General features: G+C 47.6%; 8 protein-coding genes across 8 annotated transcripts; 5 read left to right on the top strand and 3 right to left on the bottom strand.

Moving 5' to 3' along the window:
• Positions 1-619: 619 nt before the first annotated feature.
• BHQ10_000929 (uncharacterized protein) lies at positions 620-2,828 on the top strand (the record flags this gene model as incomplete). The annotated part of the gene is made up of 3 exons (XM_040882189.1): positions 620-667; positions 741-927; positions 982-2,828. 3 exons carry the CDS (start codon positions 620-622, stop codon positions 2,826-2,828), a joined length of 2,082 nt encoding a protein of 693 aa, XP_040729434.1.
• A 2,256-nt stretch (positions 2,829-5,084) lies between these two features.
• On the top strand, positions 5,085-6,866 carry BHQ10_000928 (uncharacterized protein; the record flags this gene model as incomplete). Its single annotated transcript, XM_040882178.1, has 1 exon — positions 5,085-6,866. The coding sequence occupies one exon, from the start codon at positions 5,085-5,087 to the stop codon at positions 6,864-6,866; it is 1,782 nt and encodes a 593-aa protein (XP_040729433.1).
• An 843-nt stretch (positions 6,867-7,709) lies between these two features.
• Positions 7,710-8,763, top strand: BHQ10_000927 (uncharacterized protein; the record flags this gene model as incomplete). Its single annotated transcript, XM_040882167.1, has 3 exons — positions 7,710-8,335; positions 8,393-8,463; positions 8,528-8,763. 3 exons carry the CDS (start codon positions 7,710-7,712, stop codon positions 8,761-8,763), a joined length of 933 nt encoding a protein of 310 aa, XP_040729432.1.
• Positions 8,764-9,513: 750 nt separating this feature from the next.
• On the top strand, positions 9,514-10,124 carry BHQ10_000926 (uncharacterized protein; the record flags this gene model as incomplete). The annotated part of the gene is made up of 2 exons (XM_040882156.1): positions 9,514-9,674; positions 9,743-10,124. The coding sequence occupies 2 exons, from the start codon at positions 9,514-9,516 to the stop codon at positions 10,122-10,124; spliced, it is 543 nt and encodes a 180-aa protein (XP_040729431.1).
• A 189-nt stretch (positions 10,125-10,313) lies between these two features.
• BHQ10_000925 (uncharacterized protein) lies at positions 10,314-13,416 on the bottom strand (the record flags this gene model as incomplete). Its single annotated transcript, XM_040882145.1, has 3 exons — positions 10,314-10,859; positions 10,916-13,252; positions 13,312-13,416. 3 exons carry the CDS (start codon positions 13,414-13,416, stop codon positions 10,314-10,316), a joined length of 2,988 nt encoding a protein of 995 aa, XP_040729430.1.
• A 654-nt stretch (positions 13,417-14,070) lies between these two features.
• Positions 14,071-19,542, top strand: BHQ10_000924 (uncharacterized protein; the record flags this gene model as incomplete). The annotated part of the gene is made up of 7 exons (XM_040882134.1): positions 14,071-14,218; positions 14,266-14,324; positions 14,404-14,522; positions 14,578-14,868; positions 15,584-18,839; positions 18,894-19,030; positions 19,083-19,542. 7 exons carry the CDS (start codon positions 14,071-14,073, stop codon positions 19,540-19,542), a joined length of 4,470 nt encoding a protein of 1,489 aa, XP_040729429.1.
• Positions 19,543-20,142: 600 nt separating this feature from the next.
• Positions 20,143-20,625, bottom strand: BHQ10_000923 (uncharacterized protein; the record flags this gene model as incomplete). Its single annotated transcript, XM_040882123.1, has 4 exons — positions 20,143-20,175; positions 20,231-20,352; positions 20,413-20,508; positions 20,565-20,625. 4 exons carry the CDS (start codon positions 20,623-20,625, stop codon positions 20,143-20,145), a joined length of 312 nt encoding a protein of 103 aa, XP_040729428.1.
• A 2,511-nt stretch (positions 20,626-23,136) lies between these two features.
• On the bottom strand, positions 23,137-23,986 carry BHQ10_000922 (uncharacterized protein; the record flags this gene model as incomplete). Its single annotated transcript, XM_040882112.1, has 3 exons — positions 23,137-23,503; positions 23,573-23,744; positions 23,797-23,986. 3 exons carry the CDS (start codon positions 23,984-23,986, stop codon positions 23,137-23,139), a joined length of 729 nt encoding a protein of 242 aa, XP_040729427.1.
• Positions 23,987-24,263: the final 277 nt, after the last annotated feature.

The raw sequence follows: 24,263 nt of genomic DNA, 5'->3' as shown, positions 1-24,263 counted from the left end.
GTCACGACGGCATCGATTTAAAGGAATGAGGAGATGAGCGCAAGAGTCTCTGTATGCGAGTGGAAGACGGGCATCCGACATTTCCTTTTGCGAGGCTAAACAAGTTGTTAAATTAGAAAGCCATTGATTTCCAATTGAGCAACGTACCACCGTCGGACAGGCCCACAAGGCTTTTGACTGACTCCACGACCGTCATGCTGTATCAGAATATGTGAACAGTCGGGTTGATACGGTGATAAACAACAAGAGGTGCTCCCTTCTCGAAAGCTGCGAGTACATCTTGAAGTTCCCGTGGTGCTTCCCGCTGAAACCCGTGACCCAAGTCACATGACTCAGATTGGTTTCCAGTACTACCGGATCAAGACTAGCGCCTGCCTTGACTGACCCGAACACTTTACGCGTCAAAGCATCCTGTGAACGCGTTCTCGCGATTTTGATCCGACCTTATTCTTCTTGAGCCACCGTGGCTGCGAAAACTGCCCTTGGAAACAAACAATCGAAGCATACTTGACTCGGCTTACTGTGCCTGGATGTAGCCTCTCATCTATTTACAACAATATACAGATTTTTTTCTTGTCGGCCTAAGGATCCGCGTCCAGAGAGGGCGCCATAATCCAAGATGGCGGGGAGCACTGAAGGCATAGTATATTCGGCGACGTACAGTGGAGTGAGTGTTTCGCACGGCGGAATTTTGTCTGTGGAGAATGGACTAGCTAACTTAATAATGCTGTTTGGTCCAGGTTCCTGTCTATGAGTTCAAAATGGAGGGCGAGTGCCTGATGCGGAGGAGGGCCGATGATTGGATTAATGCAACACATATTCTCAAAGTCGCGGGGTTCGATAAGCCCTCCAGAACCCGAATTTTGGAGCGTGAAGTACAAAAAGGTGTACATGAAAAGGTGCAGGGGGGCTATGGAAAATATCAAGGTATGGCACAAGTCCAACTGCAATCAAGCTCGTCACTTCTTACCGATCGACTAGGAACATGGATTCCATTGCCAGAAGCCCGTTTACTTGCGGAGCGCAATAATATTCTTGACAAGATACGCCCAATACTGGATTATGTTGCGGGAGATCGAAGTCCGCCACCAGCGCCGAAACACACCACTGCTTCCAGACCACGAGCGCCGCGAGGATCGGCCGCAAACAAGCGAGTTACACAGGAAGAGCCTTTTAATATGCGAGCGCCGCGAATGAGTGTTCCTAGTTTCCCACCTCCAGAACAATATGAAATGCCACCGCCATCGACTTTTGAAGAGGAAGAATCGATCGAACAGACTACGCTGGAATCATCATCGATGATGGCGGAAGAGGATATGGTTCCGATGTCACAGCACTCGACTCATTCTAGGAAACGAAAACGCGGTATGGGTGAGATGAATGTTATGTCGACCACTGAACAGGAACATATACTATATGGAGACCAACTTTTGGACTATTTTATGACAGTAGGTGATGCTCCGGAGGCTGCAAAAGTACAACCTCCGGTACCACCGGTGAACTTCCAAGTGGATCGTCCTATTGATGATCAAGGTAATACTGCGTTGCACTGGGCTGCTGCCATGGGAGACCTGGAAATTGTTCAGGATCTTTTGCGTCGAGGTGCCAATATACAAGCAATATCAGTCCATGAGGAAACCCCTCTTGTGCGCGCAGTCTTATTCACCAACAATTTCGAGAAAAAGACGATGCCTTCGCTTGTGAACCTACTTCAAGATAATCTCACGTTCCGGGACTGGTTTGGGGCTACAATTTTTCATCATTTGGCAGAAACCACCCGCAGCAAAGGCAAGTGGAAGAGCGCTCGCTACTACTGCGAGGTTCTCCTCCAGAAGATACGTGATACACTTCCTCCACAGGAGCTGGATATGCTCCTTTCGTGCCAGGATTCCAATGGGGATACACCGGCACTAGTTGCCGCTCGGAATGGCAACTTTCGCTTGACATCTCTTTTTCTTCTTCATTGCCGCCGTTCTGGAGATCTGGTCAACGGTAAAGGTGATACTGCTATTGCCATTATGGATCAGGCAAATGCTCAGCGTACCGTACCTCATGCCCCATCTAGTGTGACTTACGTCAACGAACGAGCTGAAAACGAGGCGCTTGAAGTGATGGAAACCGATAAGTCTTTGAACCTGCCCCCGACTTCGTCCCCTGTGACTTCAGCCATGGCTAGCAAAATAGCCCGCTTGATGGACGAGGCACAGCGGAAGCTCAGTCTCGCTTACGGGAATGCTAAAGTCGGCCAACAAAGTGCCGGGGACGCAACGACCCCTCAGGATTTGTTCGAGCAATTGGAAAAAGATCGGCAAGCCCTGCAAAAAGAGAAGGTCTCACTACTGTCCCAAGAAGACACAAATGAGTCGTTTGACCTACAGATGAATCGCTATAAAGAAATTGAAAGTCGTTGCGCGTCGCTCATTGAACAGCTCCATCGCAAGCAACTTTCTGATCGGTTTGCCGTTGGAGCTCCCAAAGAGCAAGCACCGGCTTCGAATGAACCTGTACTCCCAGAGGAACTTCTACAGCGGTTTGAGCTTGTTCGTAGACTCGTGTCAGCACAGGAGGGCCGACGAGAAGCAGTCCGAGACCTACTACAGCAGAAGGCCGATGCTGGGGTCAGTACTAAACTAGACATGCACCGGAAATTAGTGGCGTTGGCAACTGGCCTCAAAGAAGATGAGCTTGATCCAATGTCCGCTGAGCTGGCAGATACGCTCGAATTCGAGCGCATGAATGGCAAAGAGTCAGATGATGGTCCATCTGATCGGATCCCACTGCTTTCGCATGCAGTGCTCTCTGGTCCTACTGTTCCTGTTGATGCTTGAAAATATAGCGTATATAATTATGCGACATTGTACTGAAAGAGCTCCGTTTCTCTCCATGGCTTCATCCTAACCATCGTGTACCCGGCATTTGATATCTATATGACACGACAACAACCCACCCGCTGCCCACGCCTCTCCAGGGCCCGCTTGTGATACCCGTTTCTTTCTAATTCTTTCCATTGCTACCTTTACCTTCGGCAAAGTCTCTCTATCGTGTACATACTTTACTGTTCAATCTTGGGAGCACCTGAAGTAGTGGATGATATTTGTGACATTTACTCTGGAATTATTTTCACAGCGGGCTCGCCTACTGTAAGTACCGTTCGTAAACAGCCGAGTGCTTTGGCTTCGATACGGCCGATCACTATATCGGAAGTCCCCACCAAATTCAGATTGGCCTAGCGTGAAATACTCCGTCCTATGTATACTAGTACGTGGTAATCAATGGCTCGAAGAGTCGAAGAACAACGGTGAGTGGGATCGTCAACGCTGGATGGCTACCATGACGAGCCACGTTGACAGCGCCCTAACCAAGAGTGGCCTAAGGCCAGCTAAGAGAGGGCTAAAGCGGCGCGCTCATTGGAGACAGCGCCTGTCCCAAAGCCCCGTAAGGCTCGGCACGGCGGTCCTTTGTCTCGATTGGCCGCATCCAGTGTTCTTCCGACGGGCATACAGACATGCGTATCATTCTGCTCCAGCAAATAAGACGGCAAAATGGCCCTTTCGAGGCTGTCGAGCTGACCTCATCGGCGGTGATGGACTGGACAACAACCCCTCACCTTGTTGAGTACAGTAGTAAGCTCATTTCACCAACGATGGCTGAAGAATGCATTGATCTCGCACCGTCGACTTTGAATTCGACTGCATGATGGTTTCACAATGACAACAATGTGCGTACAAGACAGCAACTACTAGTATCTAAGCAATGACTCCAGACGCTGACAACACGTAGTAGTTGTACGTACTATATAGCTAGGCAATAATGTAGGAATAGAGGAGCATGATATAGAGACAGACCAATGGCTGATCACAGATCACAGCCAACCTCAACCTCTGATTGGCCGCACACCGCAAAGTCTACCTGAGACGCCCGCCCCCGGCATTCGCACTCTGATTGGCTCGCTTGGCGGGTCCCGTGCTCTAGCCCAATCAGCGCGCCTGCCTGGCCGTTCCCCATTAATCTCCCCCAATCCTTTCGCTCTTCTTCGCCTCTCTCTCTTCCTCTTCCATCGATCTCCTCCATCCATCTCGCATCTCTTGATCACGTCCTCTTCTTCTCTTCTTTTACCTTCTTTTTCCCCTGGGATCTTGCTTCTTCCGTTCACTCTCCCCCTCTTTGACTGCATTTTCTCATTGCAAATAGTCGATCCAAGAAAAGAGAAAAAGGAAAAAAATCATACAAAAGAGCAAAAAAATACACTCGAGACGTTCCCCTGAAGGCTTTCTCCCGCGGTTTCATCTCAACGCTTTGTTTATTATCTCCTCACACGCAGCCAAGAAGTCTTCCAACCCTTCATTAATTTTCAATCAAGACGTGTTTTTGAATTACTCTATCACTACCGACTACTGTTCATCAGTCTCACTCTTCTCCGGCGTTCTTAAACGAGTTATCAAACACCATCTATTTCCCGCCCGAGGCATCCGCACACGTGACACATTTCGGCCTACACTACCATTCAGGAATCCTCTGTCAAGTTGTTTGAAAAGAGCTTTTGTTTACATCCTTGCCTTTGATCGAAAACCGACTCTTGACGAGGTGGGCTTGCAGTGCATCCGCGTCTCGTTTCAAACAAACAACTATTGGAATCACGGATTCGATCCAATCTTTATTCGAAGCATATACGCAACAATATCTTCTCTGTATATTTTAATCCTCCACATTTATCATTGTTCTTCGCATTTTCGATACCGTTTGCTTCTTAGTCACTGTCTTGCATTTTCGGTACGCGTCTCTCTGCCGCTGTCACTCTTCTTCATTGTTTGCTGACTTGGGGTTGACAGGTTCTGCTTTAGATTCTTCTTCTTTGACGGCAGCCCTTTGACATACGGCTCTCATCAACAAACGTCACTAATATCCTAATCATTCGAAATACTGCGATACCCGCTTCTCAAGAACATTCTTCCGCTTCGAAAACAAACTCTTTGTTGTCATTGCACTTGATCACAACAACATACTGTTTGGTTCTTTGAGTTGCATCCTTGCACATACAACATAATTAGTATTTCTGAAGCTTTATTTTCTCCTAAAAATTGAGTATGGACGCAGGCGGTCTTACTCAAATGACTCAAAACTCTTCCTTCAATAGCGCTTCGCTTGGCGTTCCAGGTACTGGTTTCGCTTCCCGAGGAAAAGGATCTCACATCAAACGTCTGAGTGTCCCTCCCCAAATTTCAACCATCAATGAAACTGGCCCGGCAACCGGTGTCGCCACTCCCCGGACCAGCCGTTCTCACCTTTTGGCTGGCTTGCGTACCGCTCCCAAGTCAGCGACTGTCCCTTCTACACACAACCAGCAATTTCAGGGTCATGGCCGCGTTGGACTAGAAGGCAGCCGTTACGCTTCTAATAGAACCAATGACCGTGTTCCTCAGACGGCTACTGGCGCGACATTCCCTCAATACTCTTACGGACTGGATTCTCAGAGTACAAATATGGGATACAACACTGGACGTCCTCTCTACTCTCTACCAGAGCAAGTTCTCGCACCTCCGGCAATTGATTTGGGAGATGCCGACGGCATGGACGAAAAGCTATACGCTGAGTTGATGACCACCAACTTGTTCTTAGCTGCTCAGCAGCAGCGCCTTCAACAACAGTTGCTCAGTGTTACTGCTGCCGCTCAGCAGTTTCAGAACTTGAGTCTAGGTGCGAATCAACTCAATCAGCAATTCCAACAGCAGTTTCAACAGCAACACCTTCAATCACAGCAGGGCCAATTCGCCTCTTTCGTTCCGGGCATGAGCGTGTACCAACAACAGCTGCAGCAGGGCATGCAGCCTGTTGTTCAACCCGTTTCTGGCCAACCGGGTTTGTATTCGGTTTACAATCCAATGACCGGACAGCAGAGCTTTATCTTTGATAATAGCACTCCTTCGCCTCAAGAAGAAGATCCTCTTCCTACCTATCAGGAGTCGATTCAGTCGCCCATCGGATATCAGCAACAACAGCAGCAGCAGCAGCAGCAACAGGCACCCTTCCGTGCCGAAGTCTCACCGCCTCCTGAATCTGCTCGGTCCTCTGTGCATGCTTCTTCTCGATCCGAGTCACCCAAAGATACTCCCTCTCCTCCCACAAATGCGACTCCGCTCTCAGCCCTTTCCGGAAACTCTCTGAGACGCAACCACAAGAAGAGTCATTCATTTGTACCCGGGCTGCGCACCAACACGGAATTGGCACGTACTGGAGGTTCGGGCCCTCGCTCTGCTGTACTTCCTCAGACTCCCTTGACCGGAACCTTTGGACCCGGACAAGGTCGCGCAGGTGAACACCCGTCTCGCCAGCCACGTGGTCCTCCAGCCCTCGAAGAGCTTGTTGCTAAGCCTACATCGAAACACGAGGGCAGCAAGAATTTCGCTACACGTCAGCGTCGCCGAGCGGTCCACAACTTGGTACGCGCGGGAATTGAGCGTCGAGGCGAATCTCGAAGCAACCATGGCAGTGGCGGTAGCAACACTCCTGCCAGTGAGACTGAATTCGTGTTTTCTGTCTCTGATGGTGATGATAGCCGTCGCGGTAGTGGCAGTCTCTCTAGCAAACCCAGCTTGGGAAGCCTTCGTGCCTTCGCTAATGGAGCCATTGGGTCTGAGATCAAGGAAAAGGATCGTTCTTCGCGAGAGCGGGTGTCTGCGGAAAACATGTACATACTTTCAGCTGCTGGTAGCGATGAAAGTTTTCCCAACGTCCTGTCTCCCGTTGGTCCACCGTCGACTGCTGCCATTGTGGCCGGTCAACGTTCAGTGACTCAGACTACAGAGCGACGCAAGACACCCATGTTGGTGCTGTCCAGTGCTGAGAAGCGGAAGAGCCCCATAATGTAAAGTAACCTGGACGCTTTGCATATTTTCTCTTTATTATTTGATGATTGAACCGGTGGAAGGTTCGGCAACAGGCATTATCTGCCTAAGACGTTACGTTCATGTCTCTCCTTTTGTTGACTCCGCAGGTCTTCGATTTCTTCTTTTCGTTTATGTGTTTAGCATTTTCTTCAACTTGACAGACCAGGCTTGAATCATTTCACGTTCTGTCCAAATTATGTCCTTTTCTACTATTCATACCAACTTGTTACATTCTTATGTGGTGCGGTGTTGACCTACACTCGCACGCTTACTTTACATGTCGAGTCAGTTGCACTGACCGTATGATGATTAATCCTTCGATCAACGATACTTTGATCGTTTTTGACAGGCTGTCATGACAACTATGAATCAAATAAATAAATAAAGACAATATCTTGGCCTTGGAACTCTAGTAATTCTCGACTCTGTAGAAATATTCAGGAGTTTGCCTTGCGATTGATGCAAGTGCGGTACTTCTTTTAGCCTAGTTGTTACTTCCGTCACGTGGCCATGTCTATAGAACAGACAATGACGACTGACACAAGGCAATTCTTTTTTTCATCTCTTGAAAACTGCGAGAAATGTCATATGTTTACCTTGCAAATAACAATTTTACAAACAAGTAAAACAACTCACTGACCCAGCCTCATCACATATCAAAGAAGAGCATCATCTACTTCCTTTCTATTAGACCTGAAGCAGAACTTATTACAAAGTAAAAGGAATTCCTTTGAGTATTGATCTGGTAAGTGTGCACTCGAAGGAATCTCGAGATATTACTAACTACGATCACAGGATCTTGGGCAGTGTCATTTACTTGATAAAATGGCGTCCAACGCTCTTTCTCTCAAGGAGATCCCCACGCTGACACAACTGTATCGTGCCAGACTCCTATCACCAGCCAAGCACACCATGGGTAGTGCCCCCTCCAAAGCACTAAATGATATCTTATCTCATATTCGACACGACATTACCAAATTACAAGTGGACTGCATCGTCAATGCTGCAAATAGAAGCCTCCTGGGCGGCGGGGGAGTAGACGGCGCCATTCATCGTGCCGCTGGTCATCGACTACTCGATGAATGCCGCACACTCAACGGCTGCCGTACAGGTGATGCAAAGATCACAAACGGATACAACTTGCCTGCTACAAAAGTCATTCATACCGTGGGTCCCATCTACGACGATGATAATCACCAATTATCAGAAACGCTCCTTCGTCGCTGTTATCGCCGAAGCTTGGAGTTAGCTGTGGAGCATGGTCAGCGCTCGATAGCTTTTTCAGCTGTCAGCACTGGTGTCTACGGTTATCCGAATGAGGCAGCGGCTCGAGCAGTTTTGGACGAGGTTGATGAGTTCTTGAGGGAAGGGGACAATCTCTCGAAGTTCGAACGGGTCATTTTCTGCAGCTTTATGCCTGCTGATGTCAGGGCGTATGAGCGATATTTACCGTATGACGTTCAACTTACCGTAATCTTTAAAGCTTCTACAAGACTAACTGCAAATAGGTCTTACTTTCCTCCCACGGACGAAGACATTGAGATCGCAAACGCATCTCTCAAAACAAAGACCACTAATGGTCGGTGAATCTTGCGCCATCACTCGAGAATTCACAAAAACCCTGACATTAAGATCATCAATAGATACCATGATTGTCGACGTGAACGAAGACGACAGCTATGATTCGATCAGCGACGGCGAGCAGGATTGGGAAGAGTTGTCCCGCGACGACGGCGACAAGAATCACGAACTGGATGAAGAGCCTGTCGACTTAAATTCGAATTCTCAAGCGGCCTCGGTGACAGATGTGCAGAGTTTGCAGTCGAGTTCAGCCGAGTTCGATGAGTTGTCGAAGTCCGAAACCGAGAACAAGTCTTGATCAGATGTTGTGGACGCTACTTATTCTTAGGAGATTGCTGTATCTAGACCTTACATTGGTCAGATAGTGGGTTGAAATAAGCTTTACCTGCATATGATGAAGTTATGCTTAATGGATAATTATACTTATTTTCATCGATAAAATATTGTTGTAGACCGATGGTTCATGTTGATCGAGGCTCATATATAGATACTGCAAACAGTGCAAACATGGTGAAGCTTCCATGCCATCCTCCGCGATAACGCCGAACGGAATTTTTGTGATTATGTGATACAATCAACAACGTGATACGACCATGATCATGAACGAATATCGGGGTTTTTCGAAGAGGTGATTTTCAACACCATCAAAATTCCGTCAGGTTTATAATATCCAGTCCGGCGTGATCGGTTCCTCAACGACCATCGCCCGGCTACTCCCCGGCCGACAATGGCAGACTCTAAAGCAAAGCAGACAGCTGCACGAATAATATCTGGCGCAATCAAATCCAAACCACGAGTCCTCTCTCGCCTCGAATTGAAACAAAAAACCTCCTTCAACAATACGAAAAACCCCCAATCCTCTCCCATCGACATTTCCGATTTCACAATCTACAAAGAACGTCCCTCCCGCTGGTCTTCCTTTCGAAGTCGCTTTCGCGCTCGCTACGCCGCACTACCTGTATCAGTACGATGGACCTTCCGTGCGCTTCGGACAATTGCACCCATAGTGCCAGTGGGGATATTTTTCTCTGAACACATACTGCAGCTCATGTGGGTTGCTGGACCGTCTATGACACCCTATCTGAATGAAAACTACGAGCAGACACAAACCGAGAGTGATGTTATTCTTGTGAATCTATGGCCTTGGGGCACATTATGGCCGTGGAATAGGACGAGGACGCTGGAGAGGGGGATGATCGTCACGTTTCGGTATGTTCCCTGTGCCTCCATATCAAGGAAGTTTTTTAAAAAACGTCTGGTCTGACCAACAAGTATAGATCGCCCGCAAACCCCGAGAATGTAGCCATCAAACGAGTCATCGCCCTACCAGGAGACCGCGTCATAACACGAGAACCCTGTCCACGACCATCGCAGATCGTCCCCTTCAATCATGTCTGGTTAGAAGGCGATGCGGATGATCCACGCAAATCTCTCGATAGCAATACATATGGTCCAGTAAGCATCAATCTAATCACAGGGAGCGTGGTAGCGGTGCTGTATCCGCGGATGAGGCTTCTGAAATGGTGGGAATGGGATCCGCCAGCTGAGACTCAAGCGGATTCTGGTGCACAAAAGGAAATGGGAGAAGAATATGGAAGTACCGTTAGGGATAGGGTTGTGAAACAGGCGGTTAAGATTGAAGTACCGGGTTTGGATTAGATCATGTGTCATCTTGCACACTATCCATTGTACATATAAATTGCATGTGGAGTACGAGGGTGTTTATACCGGGGTATATAGCTATGTATTACTAGACACTAGAGGTTGGACCATTGGTTCTTATGTATAAAATAGTACATTCAACTCAGCAATACGACTTCAGCCAGGATTCGATGTGTGGTAGAGTGATCAGACAATTCTCACATCCTCTCCTCTTTCTTCCTGCAATCTATTAATTTCCGATTCTATACAGAGCACCCATCGATCTCGCTCAAGCCGATTCCTGGCTTTGAAGACGACAGTTCGTCCAGGTACACCGAGTGCAGAGACTCGGCGAAGCATGCTATTAGTCTTTCCCTCCTTGACTTCGGAAGCTCGGAAAAGACTCTTGCGCGTGGGATGCCAAATGACAAAACATATGGCTGTATCTTCGTCTCGACTTGTCCATCCGTCTTGAGCGAGGTAGATTCGCGGCAAAGCATGGTGGCCAGGGTAGTTGTTGTCAAATGTCTGGTTGGTATACAGTAGATCGTTCTCAGTCAGGAGGCCAGAATAGATGTAACAATCTTGTAGGTCCAGCGTGGCTACCCGTTCCTTGTGAATGTGTGGGATTTCGACGCCGTTGTGTTTCCGAAGGGTATCTTGGAAGATCAATAATTGTCCAGAGGTGCAAATGACCTGACAGCGGTGAAAGGTAGAACGACGGCGAGGTTTTCGATACAGGTATCCTGACATCTAGAAAAATGTAAGCATCAGGATCATTGGGCGCTGCAACGTTCTTCTGAAATTACCTTGATAGATCGGCAGCCCGACAAGTGGCACATATTGTACAAATGTGGCGATGCTTCTGCTCGTCTCACCTCCCACTTGCTCGCAAATTGACCAAATAGTGATTCCATCCTCTCATCAATATTCAAAATCTCGAGATTATGTTGGCGGATTGTCTTTAGCTCTCCAGCATCGGCCTTGACCCTGTTTTTCCAGTATCTGACTAGAGCTGAGAGACGCTTGACCCATTCATTTCTCGTTTCGTCGTTGTATGCTTTGAAGCGGACCACGAGGTCGTTCGATAGCACGAGCTCAAATCTGCTATCATTTCTATCACTATCTGCTCCAATCCCTGTCGAAGTTCGTACATCATTCACCTGACAGAGATCGATAAGGCCTTCTGCGTTCCGCAAGTTGGCGATGTTGCGTCCAAACTGAGCGATTGCTTCTTCGTCATGCCGTCGCACAAATTCCGCATTACCGCTTACAAGCCATGATATATCTCCATTCTGCACTGGGTAAGGAAGAATATCGTACTGTAATGGGTTCCGTTCGAGGATTTCCTGGTATGTCGGTATAGCAGTGTCTGCATAACCGGTATCCGGAGGATGAGGAGGCAACGCTTTTGACGGCTTACAAAAGCATAGAAACCGGTCCTGGCTGAAATAATATTGTCGCTTGGAGAACTCCTTGCCTAGTCTTTGTTGTACTCCTTGCTGTGAAGTGAGACGTACGAGAAAACCTTCAATAGGGGCTGGCTCCTCTTCTTCTTCGCCATCTGTCTTTATCATTGAGGGATAGTGATGCTTCGGCCTCAGCTCCAGATCATGGGAGGTTTGCATCCCAATAGTCCCATACATGTGTTCTTCATTCGATCCATGAATCCATTCGAGGCGGTCAAATCGTTTCCATGCTAATCCCATTTTCGATGTTTTTGACCATGCCTCTAGCACTTCAGACCATTCACTGCGACTTTTCAGTACATCGATGCAGTGAGCAACGATCGATTCAGCTGCTAATATCTCCTTTTCACGCGACTCTTCGTTACGAAGGCGAATCTGTTCGAAAGGATCTTTGAAGATAATGGAAATATCTAGATCAGGCACATTGATGAGCAAAGATGTTGGACGATGCCACCCTAGGGTTTGCCTGATAAAAGTATACCATTCCATTGCATGAGCTGAAGACCGAGGCCGTAGTATATAGATTCGTGTACCACGCTTGAATGGGTGCCATATAGCCCAGGTCTTGTCTAGTGCAGAGTACAAATTGACCTTGGTAGTTTTCTTGTCCATCGAAATTTCATAGTAAGCTGATTTGCGTGACTTTTCCACGTCCTGAATGACCCGAGTTTTGTACATTTTCAGCGTGAAGGGAGCGTTATCCTCCAAGGCTCTTCGACAGACGACAACATACTCGCGCCATTTTTTAATCTCTCGTGTCTCAGTTCGTAGGCTGGCATTCTCGGAATAGTCTGATGGCAGTTCTTGTGATGTTTCCTCGATCCTTACGAGCATTTTTTGTGCCCTGACCATCTCCCCTTCACTTTCTTTACTCCAACGAGGCCTGTTGGCCGAAACTTTGTCCTGTGTTCGCTCAATTCGAGAACGAATGCGTTGTTGTTGATTCAAAACATTGTCATCCAAGTTGAAACGAGCAATTTTTGCTCTTACCCGGTCTTGGGGGCCCGAGGCAGGCTTGGCCGACTGCACATTGTGAGGTTGGGGTTCCTGTGGCCGGAGAGTCTTCGTCGAAATAGCAGAGCTGGTCTCTACGTCGTTTCGGTGTGGAAGAAGGGATGCTGTAGATCCCGCATCTGTCCTGAGATTCAATGTACTTGGTACATGGGATGACCGTTCTGGAGAGCTAGATGCCGTGCAAAAATCTCGCGGAGCCCTTGGCTCGTCTGATGTTGTGTTCTTGGTTATAGATGGACTCAAAGTTTCATCTTCTCCTGGTAGAGTCTCCCTGGCAGTCACGAAGGTGCTTGCTACTCCGGTATCAGCATCGGATGGTCTTGACTCGCTTTCCCCAGTTGTGTCAACCGTCTCATTTTCATTAATCTGTTCGTGACTCGAAGAGTCATGTCGTATTGTGAAGCTTCTTGGTGCCTCGTCATCATCACGGTCGTCATCTAAAGCCTCGTTCACGGCCGTAGGAGGCTCAGGCGAAAGGGATCGAGGAGCCTCGTTGAACGAAGTAGTCTTGGCCGAGAATGTCAGAGTGCGAGATGTGTAGTTTTTGAAGCTTAATCTAGACCGGTACCAGGCTTTGCGATGACTGTGTATCCAGTCTTCGGGGATCGGCCCTATAAAATGCCGCCGAGACGTTAGGTATAGGTGATGTGCTGATGCATGATGCTAGTCATGACAGAATTAGCGGAAATCAATTTTTGAAGGGTTCAAAATCGGGAAAATACCAAGCGGCGGGCCGTATAAGATGTAGCATCTAGGCCACGATACTGGTCAGGCTCAACCTGAATGATAGCGTCGTTATGGTGCTGATTATCGTCGTAGGTCGTCATGATGCTCAATTCCAGATGAGCGACGAAATCAACAGCTTCAAAAAATAAACATTATAGCAGTGATATAAGCAAAGGTATGGCTATCACAATGCAACGCTGAAGAAAGACAACAGTGGCCGAACTCGCATGATCAACAAAAGATGAGAAGCAACCCCGTGGAGAGGTCCACCGTGATGTTTGGATCTTGACTGCAACCCGAGATAATAGGAAGCTATGACGTCGTATCAAAGTGGATGAGGCTAGTGAAAGTGTGGCAGTGCAGTGCGAGCGCTTGCTTACAAACGGCTTAGCTCCTTAATCTTGTCTCTGAAACAGAATTAGCACTTAGATCGAACCCTTGGATGAGATTAAGGCATCGAGCTAGCGTCCGGCAGCAGTCTTGGCAGGAGAGAAGCCACTGTGGCTTCTTCTATCCCTGCACGTGATGTGCTCGTGCCCCGCTGTTGTAGCTGCCATGTAAACACTGTAAACGTTAGCCCCCGCTGTCGATGCGGTACATGTCCGTGCTAGCTTCGTTCATCACCCTGGGCAAGTTACCGCCACTTCTGATTTCACCTCCCCTGAAACCTCCTGACCATCCTCTTCTCTTTCTACTTCCTACTTTCTACTATTTTCTTTTCTCCCTGTGACAATCCCAATTGATTACCTGCAATCATGCCTGCTCCCGTCATTCCTCCCGGCAAAACTTGGCTCGATACCTTGCAGAAGTCATTTGTTGACGTACCTGTCGATGCTGCCAACGACAATGCCATAACCACCAAAGACTTCCTGGACGCTACGGAGTCCTTTACAACTCTCTTTGGTTCGTGCATATGCCATGTCTACCACACTTCATACTAATTCGTACAGATGTACTTGCTGTCACGGCTTTCAGCGCAGTAAAGAGCGACCTTCTTGGAAATGTCAAGGTACATTATCTTCCTCCGATCCCTTTTCAGTTTTGACTCCTTGAAGTGATTGCTTATGCACTCTCACGTTGTCTTTTAGAAMCTCCGCGAGCGTTATAATGCTGCCCCCGCCGAATCCGAGACGTTGCAAGCCCTCGTTTTGAACGAACTGAAGACAAAGAAACACACTGCTACCGAAGGTCTTTTGTGGCTTKTTCGGTATATTCACAGTTCTGGAAATTTGGGAAATCGTCTTGCTAACTCCAATTGCTAGTGGACTTGAATTCACCGGTGAAGCCATCCGCGACTCTCTCGATACCCCTAATAAGGAATTGGTTGACTCTTTCCGTGCGGCATACGGAAACACTTTGAAGCCTCATCACTCCTTTGTGATAAAGCCGATTTTCAATGCTGCTCTCTCTGCCACTCCATATCGCAAGGACTTTTTTGATAAGCTAGGTTTCGATGCTAGCGCAGAACCTGAACCTGCCTTGAAGGAATATGTCTCTGCTCTACAAAATCAAGTTAAGATCTTGAAAGATTTCCAATCCCGCAAGGAGGCCCAGTGGAAATAGATCGTGAGCTGAGCTGAGCTTCCTACTTCGAAGTGCCATAGACCTACTGCCAACCCGATACACGGTTGGAATGGAATAAGATATAGGCAATCCAACCGAACGGGGTCGTTATTATTTTTCTGTGCTTAGATGGAATGCCATTGTACACAATTATCACACCTCTGCATATACCGAGCGAGTCATGTCTAGAGCCTTTTGAATATACATATCGAATATATCCCTATTCCTTTTAAAGCGAACTCGGCGAAGCGATAACGCATAGTTCGCGGATAATTACGTGAGCCAATCGGCAGCCAATCAGCGCCTCGATCTAAGTTTACGCTAGTCCCGTGATAGGTCAAGCGGCTGGTCCCTGCAGCCAATTGAGTTGCGACAAATCGAACGGCGTCCCTGGGCAGTGGACGAGAATGCTCAGCAACAGAGGCAAGCATCTAACTCGAATTTCTTCTTCTTCATTCTATCGCTACTGTGGCTTCTTCGACAGCTCCACGTTCGACGAAAAGGGTCCTTCCGTCTTACCCTTCTAAGCTATCTAGTTCCTTCATATGCTGTTGAGCTTGATCTCATATGAGTGATTGAATATTCGATTACTTTGCTTTGGTTGACCTGCTACAGCAGGTTCTCCGAGTGGCAAGATGTAAGCAATCTGCTATCTCTAACATCACAGTCATTGATACTATACTAACCAAATACTTCAACAAAAAGGCCCAAGCTTGTCGCAGACTCTCAGATCGAGAGTGCCTCTTTGCACCACCCCCTTCCGGTTTTCCTTCACACCTACGTGTGGCCGTTCCTCATCGCCTGGCCTATCTTCTTTGCGTTCTATCTAAACCCCACTTCATATGATACCTACATTCAGGGACAAGAATGGACTTGGGTGTACTCAGGATCGATAATCACGCTACAATCATTGTTCTGGTTGATGACCAAGTGGAGTGTCAATTTGAACACCCTATTTACAACAACACCTGCGTCGGAAGTTGAGATTGCTCAATTGATCAAAGTTATCCCCATCACCAACGCCGGCGCCCCCGAAATTTGCCAGTTGCTCCGTGACAATACGCGTGGAAAAGAGACAACTTCATTTTTATTCCAGAAACGACGATTTCTTTGGTACCCCGAGGAAGGAAAATTTGCGCCGTTGTCTTATGCCCTGGATGAAGAACCGAAGCCTGCTATCAAGTCGTTCCAAAAATCCCGCGGTCTTCAAAGCAAGTCTGAGATTGAGCGCATTCAACATCACTATGGCGACAACACGTTTGACATACCGGTACCAACATTCGTCGAGTTGTTTCAGGAACATGCGGTTGCGCCATTCTTCGTTTTCCAGGTGTTCTGTGTTGGTCTTTGGATGCTAGACGAATACTGGTATTACTCTCTCTTCACCCTCTTCATGCTGGTCACCTTTGAGAGCACTGTCGTCTGGCAACGCCAGAGGACTTTGAACGAATTCCGTGGCATGAGCATCAAGCCATACGACATCTGGGTCTTCAGAGAGAACAAGTGGCAAGAAATTACTAGCGATAAAGTGCTCCCTGGCGATCTCGTATCAGTGAATCGCACAAAAGAAGACGGCGGAGTTGCTTGCGATATCCTGCTCATCGAAGGCAGCGCAATTGTGAACGAAGCAATGTTATCCGGCGAGAGTACCCCATTGCTGAAAGATTCTATCCAGCTTCGTTCTGGCGATGATCTCATTGAGCCTGACGGACTCGATAAGAACTCTTTCGTTCACGGTGGAACAAAGGTCTTACAAATCACTCACCCGAACCTCGGTGATCTGTCCGAGAAAGCTGCCAGTGCTGTTTCCGGAGTGCCCAAGCCACCCGACAATGGTGCGCTAGGTATTGTCGTAAAGACTGGATTTGAAACTAGCCAAGGAAGTCTTGTTCGTACAATGATTTACTCCACGGAACGTGTCTCTGCGAATAACGCCGAAGCACTGCTGTTTATTTTGTTCCTCCTTATCTTCGCCATCGCTGCCGCTTGGTATGTGTGGCAGGAAGGTGTTGAAAAGGACCGGAAGCGCTCCAAGCTCATGCTCGATTGTGTCCTGATTATCACAAGTGTCGTCCCACCAGAACTTCCTATGGAACTTAGTTTGGCTGTGAATACCAGTTTGGCTGCTTTGAGCAAGTTTGCCATCTTCTGCACAGAACCTTTCCGTATTCCTTTCGCTGGACGAGTTGATATCGCATGCTTTGACAAGACCGGAACACTTACTGGAGAAGATCTTCTCGTCGATGGTATCGCAGGCTTGACATTGGGTCAGACTGGAGCCAAGGTTGACAAGGATGGCGCTCACACTGGATTGATCAAGGTTGCTGAGGTCGGCAACGAAACCACACTTGTTCTCGCTACTGCACATGCGCTTGTCAAACTCGAAGAAGGTGAAATTGTTGGTGATCCTATGGAAAAAGCTACTTTGTCCTCTTTGGGCTGGGTTTTAGGTAAAGATGACGTTCTTTCCAACAAGGCTACAGGGTCTCAAGGATCGGAATCGGTTCAGATTAAGAGACGCTTCCAGTTCTCCTCGGCCCTCAAGCGTCAAAGCTCGATTGCTCATGTTACGACTACCGATAAGGCTTCCGGCAAGAGACACAAAGCTACATTTGTTGGTGTAAAGGGCGCTCCTGAAACTATTCGCACTATGCTCGTCCATACTCCTCCGCAGTACGAAGAGACTTTCAAGTATTTCACCAGAAACGGAGCTCGTGTGCTTGCACTTGCCTACAAGTACTTATCTACCGACGCCGATTTGGGTCAAGGTCGTATCAACAACTACTCGCGCGAGGATATCGAATCCGGTCTTCACTTTGCCGGTTTTCTTGTCCTTCAATGCCCATTGAAAGATGACGCCATCAAAGCTGTTCGCATGCTCAATGAAAGTAGTCATCGTGTGGTCATGATTACTGGAGATAACCCTCTTACTGCTGTTCATGTCGCCCGTCAAGTGGAGATCGTTGACCGTGAGGTATTGATTCTTGACGCCCCTGAAAACGACAATTCAGGAAACAGACTTGTATGGCGCAGCACCGATGACAAAATCAATATTGAAGTGAATCCCGCGCATCCTCTCGATCGCGACATCCTGCAAACCAAGGATCTTTGCGTTACTGGATATGCATTGGCTAAATTCAAGGATCTCCCTGCTTTCTCCGATCTTCTGCGTTATACTTGGGTATATGCTCGTGTTTCCCCAAAACAGAAGGAAGACATTCTTTTGGGTATGAAAGCTGCTGGATACACGACTCTCATGTGTGGTGATGGTACCAACGATGTCGGAGCACTCAAACAGGCTCACGTTGGTGTTGCACTTTTGAACGGAAGCCCCGAAGATCTTACAAAGATTGCAGAACATGCGCGCAACACCAAGATGAAAGAGTTGTACGAGAAGCAGGTTCAGATGATGGCACGATTCAATCAGCCTGCACCTCCTATTCCCGTCCACATTGCTCATTTATATCCTCCTGGTCCTACTAACCCACACTACCAAAAGGCTATTGAACGCGAAGCACAAAAGAAGGGCCAACCCGTGCCACCTGTTACGGGAGCCGTTGCAGCTCCGACAGCTCCTGCTCAGCAAGCACTCACTCCTCAGCAACTACGTCAATCACAAGCTCAGGCTACTGCCGCCGGACTCGCCGACAAATTGACTACTTCTATGCTCGAGTCAGAGCTAGACGACGAACCGCCTACCTTGAAACTTGGAGATGCATCAGTTGCCGCTCCTTTCACTAGCAAGCTTGCGCACGTTATGGCTATTCCCAACATCCTTCGTCAAGGTCGTTGTACTCTCGTTGCCACCATTCAAATGTACAAGATTCTTGCTTTGAACTGTTTGATTAGCGCATACAGCCTGAGTGTCATCTACTTAGATGGAATCAAGTTCGGCGATGGACAAGTTACCATCAGTGGAATGCTAATGAGTGTCTGCTTCTTGTCGATTTCTCGGGCCAAGGTGAGTTTCCTACTGCTTGAAGTCTTAGATCATTGACTAATGCACATGACATAGTCCGTCGAAGGTCTTTCCAAAGAACGTCCTCAGCCGAACATTTTCAACCCATACATCATTGGTTCCGTGCTTGGACAATTCGCCATCCACATCGCTACTTTGATATATCTTTCCAACTATGTTGCTAAGATTGACCCGTACGTTACCTTTTCTTTTTCCTCTATGCGTGACTCGACTAACTTTGATCAGACCGAGCGGTGATGTCGACTTGGAAGGAGAATTCGAGCCCTCTCTTCTTAACAGTGCTGTCTATCTTCTCCAACTTATTCAGCAAATCTCGACCTTCTCAATCAACTACCAAGGCCGTCCTTTCCGTGAATCCATCCGCGAAAACCGGGCAATGTACTGGGGTCTTGTCGGCGCATCGGGCGTCGCCTTCTCCTGCGCCACAGAATTCATCCCCGAAATCAACGAAAAGTTGCGCCTGGTGCCATTTACCGAAGAATTCAAGATCACGCTTTGCGTCCTCATGATCCTCGATTATGGCGGTTGCTATATCGTTGAGAATGTGCTTAAACAGTTGTTCAGCGACTTCCGTCCCAAGGATATTGCTGTTCGTCGCCCGGATCAGCTGGAACGCGAACAGGCGAGGAAGTTGGAGGAGCAGGCTGAGGCGCAAGCTGAGGCGGAGAAGAATCGCAAAGTCTAATTTTCAGGGCGTCGTGCGATTGTATACAATCAGACCATTGATTCGGGTGTTGGGGGATGAAATCTGATTAGATTTGATTCAATTGTTACGTTACATGTATAAAGGCTTCTCGACATTGCTATAGAATGTTTACAAGTACAGAAAGAACAAATATTATATAATCTTATTGCTTTTCACGTTGCACTCACCTTCGAAGACGGTCCATTATCAACATTGTTGGAAGTTACGAAAATTTAACGGCGGAATTAGAATGAAAGGTATAACGAAGATTTCCATATTTAACTTAGAACCCCTCGCGCAAACATAATTAGGAAAACGAACAGGCATCACAAAAATAGACGTAGCAACCACGTGGAAAGAATACAAAGAACCCCGTCAGCCCATACCGAAGGAACCAGAGATTAATAAAAGGAAAAACGTGTCAAGAGAGGTAGCCATATATAGAGGCTACACAACCGATATCGTAGGTAAGAGCAAACAAGAACCATCAAGCCGACTACCAGAAGGAAACGATTCCTAATCAAATATAATCATACACTGAGGGATGATTTTGTTCTTTTTTGTTTCTCTTTAGAGTTGGAAGAAATGCAAAAAAGAGATTTAGGAAGATTCTTCCTCGTCATCGCCAGCAGCCTGCATCATGTATTAGCTTTTTAAATTCGGAGTGAAGATAAGAAGAGCGACTTACTAAGTAGGAGGCCTTCTGTTCCTCGTAACGCTTCTTGTCGGCGGCAGCCTTGTCTTCATAAGGCTTGCGCTCGGAGTCGCTCAAGCCCTTCCATAGCTCACCGAGCTTACGACCGAGGGCACCTAGATGGGAATATGATTAGTAAATTGCAAGAACATCACGTAGAAATGGAGTAAACATACCGAAGGCAATGCCTGGGTTCTCGTCTCGGACGCGCTCACGGTTCTCGTTGGCGAAGAACATGTAAGCAGAGAGACCGCGCTTGGGGGCGTTGGGGTCTGTCGCGAGGTTAACTGTTGTTCAGTCGCGCATCAGTGCGGAAGATTAGGCTTACCCTTCTTTCTCTTCTCGCCACGGGGCTTGGCCGTCTTGCGGGTAGTCTTTTCCTTAGGCATTTTGATTATTGGCTATTGGCGGTAGACGATAGTTAGCTTGGTTGATGAAAGGTATGATGTGTGTAAGTAGTGAAGAGATGGTACATGGAGAAACTGGGAGGGATTGAAGGTCAATTTTGCTGGCGCCTGAGTCGGGAACCATATGCGACCGGGAAAAACAAGTCGAGAAACACGACAAGCAAATGCGCAGTGTGATGCGCGACGAGGGTGCAGAGTTGGTGAGAGCGTTGTTGGTGTTGCGGGCGGGACGCGGAGCCAAACACCATTTCGCGTCTCCCTAAGCTCGAAACGAGATGGATTTCTTGTTTCTTGCTGTATGATCCAACTCACAAGTGACAGGTGAAAATTTACAAAAAAGAATCAATCCGAGCGCGAAAGTAATCGCAAGCTCTTCAAGATCAGCGAAATAATAATTTGCGCAGTCAATGAATAGCTTGGTGGTGTGTTGGTAGTTGGGGTGAGAGGGTAGTGAGACGAGGAAAGCGCAGAGGTGAAGCGCGACCAAGAGCGAAAATGAGGCAATTGCAGATCAAAAGACGCGTGAATGCAGTTAAAAAGAAGAGGAAAAGTGGTGGGTGGGAGGGCAATGGACGGTGCAAGATATTGGCGGACACGATATATGATCGGGAGAGCCAGTATTTTTATTTGGGGGAGCTTACCTTGTATAGCAGTATGGCAGTGGTGGTTTGTATGAGGGCGGTTTGTATGGGAGAAAGAGTATGTAGAGAGAAGAGAGACGGCAGTGTAGTAGTAATAGAGAGGGAGAGAGGGAAGACACTGAGTGAGAGAGGGAAGAGGGCGGGACTGCCCTCCCTGCTTGTTTGCTAGCAAAACAGCCGCAGTCTGGTTGCTACTGTAGCTACTATGTAAGTGCGGGACTGTTACGGCCCAATACGCTCGTTACGCGTGATTACACGCAGCGCGCAGCCTTCGGCAGCCCTTGTTTGCGTATCCGGGCGGTAATCTTTCGCAGCCAAATGTTAGTTAGTCAGTGTGGCAGTTCCACTGTCAGGCAAGGGCGACTGACCCGGAGCTGTATGGTATGGTACCCGTACTATGTATCAAGTCACTTTACTTCTTATTAACAAATGGTGCTATGGCTCTGTTATGTTACCTGTATGTATGCCAACCAACCCTGCCTGTCCATCAGCACTGCATTCTTGCGCAGCATCTCGATTGTTACTACTGCATACAGTTAGTATGACTACGTAACATAGTATACATGGCTAGAGACCAGCTTGTTTTGATTTTGGATTCTACAATAATTTTTTTTTCTGCTAAGCATGAGCCCGTGGTATGTAATAGTATTCCTTTCATAATTAGTGGGCGCATGTTTGCGTCGGCTCTGGATGGAGGTAACATACCAGTACCCGTCGTTACCGATATCCAATGGAGAAGGTATTAAACTCTCCTACATCCCCCGTATTCGTAGTACCGCTAAGCTCCATATTACATAGCCCGTCCTCCGTCGTAAGCTTTGCGCTCTGTTTGGGCAGTGTGGCCGACGCCGTCCACACGACTCGCCATAATTACGACGAGCGAGAGAATTGCATGCGACGCATATGCACGCCGGCATTTCTGATAACTACTATGTAGTAGTGCTTGATACTGGTAGTTGCGACCATGTGGTATGTACTGTCAAGTCAGATGGAGTTGGCTGTTGTACGCTCTTGAATCAGTCAAATCCTTGTACACACGCCGTTCTGCGACATTACACACGTAAGGATGGACATGATGATCATCATAGAAATCTTGAAATACTGGGTACATCATATTTAGTACAGCAGTAGTAACAACCTAACTAAGTTATGATTGAGTTAGCCGTTGCCACCATACATAAACACACATCCATATATGCATACAAGAATACTTACACGGACGTACATATGCCCGCATTGACATTCCGCCGAGTTGCTCAACTTCATTTACCATGTAATATCTATCCGAAAAAAAACAACCAGGCAACGAAGCGATTGGACGGATCATCCATACACGCTGAAATATTAATCAAGCCTCAGCCAACGATATCGTTTGTCTGCTGTCTATCTGTAATAAACGTTACTCCGTAGTCCGCAGCCTGTACTATATTGGCGCTGTGGATTCTACGCGTCGCGACAGTCAGCGTTTCCCTCCTACATTTAAGAACTCAAAGAGTTGCACCCGAAACACCAACGCAGCACCTACACAGTCTACATTATTACATGTACCCTCTAAGTGCTATTAGTCTGTAATGCGTGCGTTTCTTAGTCTATGCATATGTACGTAAATGCTAAAAGACTAAAAGTACCTAAAACAGACGAATCGCTTGATGCACGTCTCGCAATTTATGCATCGCGACCAATCAGATACCGTATCCACTATGGTCAGCAATGATTGGACAGAAGCAACTAGAGTAAACAATCAGCCTCATAGGGCTACTATAGCAGTGTAGATAAATATCCTCAAGCGATCGATTGATAAGAGCTCATCAGATGCCGATTTGACTACCTGCAAAGCGAACCTGTGCCAACGTCAATCTAGCTCATCAAGCACCAGATTGCGCAATCGGTCATCACGAGCCCAGTCAACTCCGCTTCCTACTACCAATGCGCTAATCATACTCTGAATAGTATCCCTCTGAGCGCGAGTCTTCTTGTACTCTTGCTCGATATCCTCTAGCTGAGCGATCACAGCTTTATCACTGACCCGGTCGCGCCACGATGTCTCTTGCGCTGTTAACGCCAAGAGTTCGGAAGCTAGTCCTTTATTTTGTTCCATCAGGCGTATATTTTCAACCTCGGCATTTGATAGTGCTTCAACTGTAGCGGTTCGCGCGATGGAAAGGTTTTCATAAACAAGGGACAGTACGTCTCGACAGTTGACTAATGGCAGAAGAGCTCTATAAAAGGGAGGATTTAGTCGCTTCTCCTAGATTTCTTGCTTTCAGACCTAGTGGTAGAAGGCGTACCTTTCTGCAGGGGATGTCGCTTTTGAGTGCACTGCTTTCAAAATCGGATCCGTCATGAGAATCGATTCAGTCGCTTTTCTTTGCACTGTGAATGTCGCCCGAGCTTCTAAGAGTTCGCGCTCTGCGACTGAAAGCTGCTCTTCCGCATCTTCAGCTGTGGTCTCCTCCGAATCTTCACGCGTAATTAGCATGAGACTAGAATCGCAGCGAATTAAAGTAAGTACCTTGCTCTAGGATTGCGCGTTCCAGCTCTAGTTCCTGGATTTGATCATAAAGTTGCAATAGTAGCTCCTCCTTGCTAGACAGCGATAAGACTTTCTGGCGGTTGTCAGCTGCCAGATCCAGCAGAGCCGTCTCCGCCTCGGTCAAGCCTGACGTATTAGACGCATATCGATCTTTATCATTTGATGCCATGAACGAATATTAATTGCCGTCAGAAGGCTGAAGATCGCATCTCGTGATTTGGTGAATGGCGGGTCAGTCGCATCGCCATTGCTGGGGTTTATAATAATTCGGTCGCATCTTCTTCAGAAGAAGATAACGGGTGAATGTACCTCCGCTAAGCCGTTTTAGGGCACAGCTAGCTCTGTTGCGTCACGTTACCGCTTACCCAATGCCTTTGCTTGCGTCGCCCAAAGCTGATCATCTCTCATCCTACAGACAGACTCACTTGTTCTCCCTGGTCTCGCTG

Source organism: Talaromyces amestolkiae, assembly GCF_001896365.1.
Source record: "Talaromyces amestolkiae strain CIB chromosome Unknown scaffold1.1, whole genome shotgun sequence".
In the NCBI taxonomy this organism is placed as follows: domain Eukaryota; kingdom Fungi; phylum Ascomycota; class Eurotiomycetes; order Eurotiales; family Trichocomaceae; genus Talaromyces; species Talaromyces amestolkiae.
This window is presented reverse-complemented; position numbering and strand designations above follow the sequence as displayed.